This window comes from Mirounga angustirostris, unplaced genomic scaffold, assembly GCF_029215605.1.
Source record: "Mirounga angustirostris isolate CCGP_5_RB_7025 unplaced genomic scaffold, mMirAng1.0.hap1 SCAF_15, whole genome shotgun sequence".
NCBI classification, from domain to species: Eukaryota; Metazoa; Chordata; class Mammalia; order Carnivora; family Phocidae; genus Mirounga; species Mirounga angustirostris.
The window spans coordinates 46,462,693-46,467,587 of NW_026991723.1; the positions used below are offsets into that span (position 1 = coordinate 46,462,693).

The window sequence follows — 4,895 nt, forward strand, 5'->3', positions numbered from 1 at the left end:
TCTATTTTTAATTTTTTAAGCAACCACCATACTTTTTTCCATAGCAACTGTACCATTTTACATTCTCACCAACAGTGTATAAGGGTTTCAGTTTCTCTATACCCTTGTCAACACTTTTTTTTTTTTTTTTGCAGTAACTATTCTAATCAGTGTGTGGTAGCATCTCATTGTGGTTTTGATTTGCATTTCCCTAATGATTAGTGATGTTGAGCATCGTTTCACGTTCTTATTGGCCATTTGTAGATCCTCTTTGGAGAAATGTCTGTTCAGGTCCTTTGCCCATTTTTTAACTAGATTTGGGTTTTATTGCTGTTGTTATCTATGCAAGACTTTTAACACCCTTTTATCCCCTAAAGTTTTTGTTCTTTGGTTTTTGAGGTAAGTTCCCTGCCAGCTTTTCTGTATTTTTGACCAATTCTTTCTCCCCAGCTCCTGAAATGTAGAGACATTAACCAAAGGTCAAGAAGCATATGAATTTCTTTAAATAATTACCATAAGAAACTCAGAAGTGAATAATTATTTACTGAGTAACTACTATGTGCACAGTTAGTAAAAATGATAGTAACAATTATCTCACTTTTGAGTGACTCCTTTGTGCCAGGCATTTTGCGTCCATTACTCATCTAATCTCATAAACCTCTGCGGTAGGTATTATTATGAACCCCATAATACAACTATGAAAATTAAGCCATGGAAGGTTTAGGCAATTTGCCCAACACCTGCAGTAAACCATGGGAGTAGCTAAGAAGGGTCCCTCTGCAAGAAAACCATGTGCAAAGGAGAAGACAAGACTAGCACACTAGAGAAAATTTGGAATACTGCAGCATTCATAAAAATTCTGATTACTGTGTCAACACAACTACTATATATATGGGTTTAATTTTTTACTTTTATTAACCATCTTTAGGCCCTCCCTGTACTGCCCTGTAAACAGGATAAGACACTATGGAAGGGGAAGTCATGATCACCACTCTAAAGGACCAACTACTCAGCAATCATGTAAATATTCCTCTGTTCAAAGTCTGGACTAGCTGAGTTGGGTTAAAGGATCCAGTATTTCCTTGTCTTTAAGGAACTTACAGTCTTCAGGGAAGACATGAACATGGGAAATGATCAGAGGAAGAAAAAGGTCATCTACATCAACTACCCATTTTAAAGTATACAATTCAGTGGTATTCAGTACGTTCACCATGTTGTACAACCATCACCACAATCTAGTTCCAGAACTTTTTTTTTTAGAGAGAGGGGAGGAGTGGAAGGAGGGGGAGAGAGGAATCTTAAACAGGTTCCACGCCCAGTGTGGAACCCAATGTGGGGCTCCATCTCACAACCCTGAGATCATGACCTAAGCCGGAATCAAGAGTTGGACGCTTAACTGACTGAGCCACCTAGGCGCCCCCAGAGCTTTTTCATCACCCCAAATGGAAACTTCATACACATTAAGCAGTCATCATTTCTCATACCCTCTTCCTTCTCAGCCCCTGGCAATCACAATCTGCTTTCTGTCTCTCTGAATTTACCTATTTTAGCTATTTAAATGGGATCATACAATTAGTGACTTTTGTGTCTGGCTTCTCACTTTGCATAATGTTTTCAAGGTTCATTCCCATTGCAACATGTATCAGTACTTCCTTCCTTTTTATGGCCAACCAGTATTCCATGGCATGAATACACAACAGTTTATCCATTCATCCATCAATGGGTTGTTTCCACTTTTTGCTATCATGTATAGTGCTGTTGAGAACATATGTGTACAAGTATTTACTTGAATATCCAGTTTCAATTCTTTTTGGTTTATACCTAGAAGTGAAATTACTAGACCATATGGTAATTTTATGTTTAACTTTTTTGAAGAACCACCAACTGTTGGCCACAGAACTTGAAACATTTTACATTCCCACCAACAATGTGTAGAGGTTCCAATGTCTCCACATTCACCAACACTTATTATTTCCCATTACTAGATTCTAACCATCTTAGTGAGTATGAAGGGGTATGTCATTGTGGTTTTGATGTGCATTTTCCTAATGACTAATGATACTGAACATCGTTTTATATTATTGTTGTCCCTTTGTGTATCTTCTTTGCAAAAAAATTCTATTCAATCCTTTGCCCCTTTTCATTTAGGTTTTTGGCCTTTTTATTACTGGGTTATAAGAGTTCTTTATATATTCTGCATACTGAACCCTTATTAGATATATGATTTGCAAATAGTTTCTTCTGTCCTGTAGATTGCCTTTTCACTTTCTTGATGGTGTCCTTTAGTGCACAAAAGTTATAATTTTGATGAAGTTCAATTTATCTAGTTTTTTCTTTTGTTACTTATGCTTTTAGTGTTTTACCTAAGAAATCATTGGCAAATCTAATGTCATTCAAGATTTATTTCTGTTTTTCTCTAAGAGTTTTTTTGATTTAGCTTTTATATTTAGACCTTTGATCCATTTTGGATTTTTTTTTCTATGTGATGTGAGCTTGGGATCCAAATTCCTTCTTTTGCAGTGTGAATATCCAGTTTTCCCACCACCATTTTGTTGAAGATCCTGTTATTTCCTCACTAAATAGTCGTAATACCCTTGTCAAAAATCAAGTGACAATAGATGTATAGGCTTATTTCTGGGTTCTCAATTCTATTCTATTGGTCAATGACTGGTATCCCATGGTTTTGATAGCTGTAGTTTGTAGTATTTTTTGAAATCAAGGATGTGAGCCTTCCAACTTTGCTCTTATTTTTCAAGATTGTTTTGGCAATTCGAAGTCACTTGCAATTCCATATGAATATTAGCATTGGCTTTTCCACTAGCCATGTTGGGCTATCCCTCTTTCCTTTTCATTCAGGAACCTTCCGCAGGTTTATTTTGTGAGATCAGGCTTTGGGTTAGGTTTTTATTCAAAAAGTGTGTGCTAGAAATTTGATTTTTAAAAATTGCTTTTATTTCCCATATCTTAAAAATGAACAGTAGTCCCATACAAAACATAATGCTAAACACATGGTTTGTGAACAATAAATATTTAAAAAGTATGAACAGCACAAATACTTCAAATAATTTAAATAAATAAAAAGTACAAAAGATTTTAAGTTATTGCAGATGAATTGTGCATTTCTCTGTTCTAAACAACTTACAACATTTAACATAACTTTATAATAATCCCATACATCTGCTATTATTTATTTTTCTTCTGGCATAAAGATAGAGATGATGATTGCACTTTGAGTCCTAGAAAGCAGCCATTTAGTTGACCAGATGAGTTTTCAGACTCAACATCTTTTTTATTTCCTGAGTTTAGCTGTGAACTCATTGATGAAAAACAAGCACCTTCTGATTTCCACCCTGACAACCTCCCAGGCACAGTGGCTGTATACTTTCTTTTCAAGATAGAGACTGATTCCATGGAAGTATCTCTTCACAGCCAGTCTGGAGTTCTCACTTAACAGTTCCACATTCTTTTCTTCCTCCAAACATGTCTCCAGATCATCCACCTGCTGATGAAGCCCAGCGAGGAATTTGTCCAGTAGGGTCTCATCCCAAGCCACAAGAGAGTCACTTTTGCTGAAAAGGTTGAAGATCTGCTGGAGCATCTCATGCATGACAAGCGTGGCTTCTGTCTTCTCAAACTTGTTCCCATCCACAAGCATCTGAGGAAAGCTGAAGTCAGTCCTATCCTTCAGACAAGACAGAATGGAGATTTTCTCCATTTGACTCAATAGCATGAAGGTTTCTGGATTGCCATGGCTTGGATGCAGGGCGCAGTCCCGAGAGCAGGCAGGGCTGGAGCATAACATCACCAGGGCCAGCAGCACAGAGACTGAGAGGGCCATTAGGCAGCTGCAGGGGATTCTGCAGGACTGCCTGAAGAGGAAGTCTCGGTAGGTTCTGAGAACTTTGGGTGATGAGTGCCTTTTAAATAGTGAATATAGAAACTTCCATTTTCTGGGTTTTTCCACTGTCACGCGTTCCTTTCCCTTTCTACTTTCTCTCTTTTTTTTTACAAAGTCAATTAAAAATGCACATTTATTAACATGAGCACCTAGATGAGGGACTCCAACCATGTGTGCCAATATAGTATTTACACAGCATTATAACATATTTTTCACACCTCCCAGGTTGTTCTTGGGAAGAAAAGCCTAGACAAAGTCAGAAAAGGGAGAAATACTTATGCAAGAAATGGTGGTCTTTCCAGGTCAGCAGGAAATATACAAAAACTTATAAAACAGGAGATTTAAGTTTTTCTTATTTTTTTCCTTATTTACACCTTTCCCCCTTCTTTAAAAAGTGTCAGTTGTATATGTACTTCAAAGGTATCACTTGAGTTGGTTACTGAAGATATTGTTTGGAAAACAATTTTGCAGATATCATTTGTCAAAAATAAATTATGGTCTGCCAAGCACTTTGCTAGGTGCTGGTTTCCCTGAAAGATTCAAGATTGCATATGTGTGATTCTCTTGGTTCTCTACCAAGTACAACCTCTCACAGTAAAAACTTTGCCTTAGTCATTGAATGGTAATCCAGATAATCTCATATCCTTAGGTATTCCACTGACAAGTGATATCCTACCTATCAGGGCTAATGGGACTGCAATAGTATTCAAAGCTTACCTTGATATGTCTTCATGGAAACTGTAACACGCAGATTATTTTAGTATTAATGGCAGCAATCTTCAGATTACATGTAGGCTCTCAGCAAAGTGTTTTACAAACAGTATTTCATTTAAACTTCATAACTTCCCTATGAGGTAATTACTCTAATTATATTTTGCAAATAAGGAAACCAAAATCTCAGAGAGGTTACTTAACTTGCTAAAAGCTACAATTTATTATATACGTGATACTTCACTGCTATACTGTTCTGCCTCCATATTACTTCATAATCTTAAGCATTCTCCTTTGACTACATTCT

General features: G+C 36.8%; 1 protein-coding gene across 1 annotated transcript; it reads right to left on the reverse strand.

Moving 5' to 3' along the window:
- Nucleotides 1-3,106: 3,106 nt before the first annotated feature.
- Nucleotides 3,107-4,042, reverse strand: LOC123849356 (interferon alpha-14-like). The gene has a single exon (XM_045881955.2). It carries the CDS (start codon nt 3,815-3,817, stop codon nt 3,269-3,271), a length of 549 nt encoding a protein of 182 aa, XP_045737911.1. The 5' UTR covers nt 3,818-4,042; the 3' UTR covers nt 3,107-3,268.
- Between the last annotated feature and the right edge of the window lie 853 nt (nt 4,043-4,895).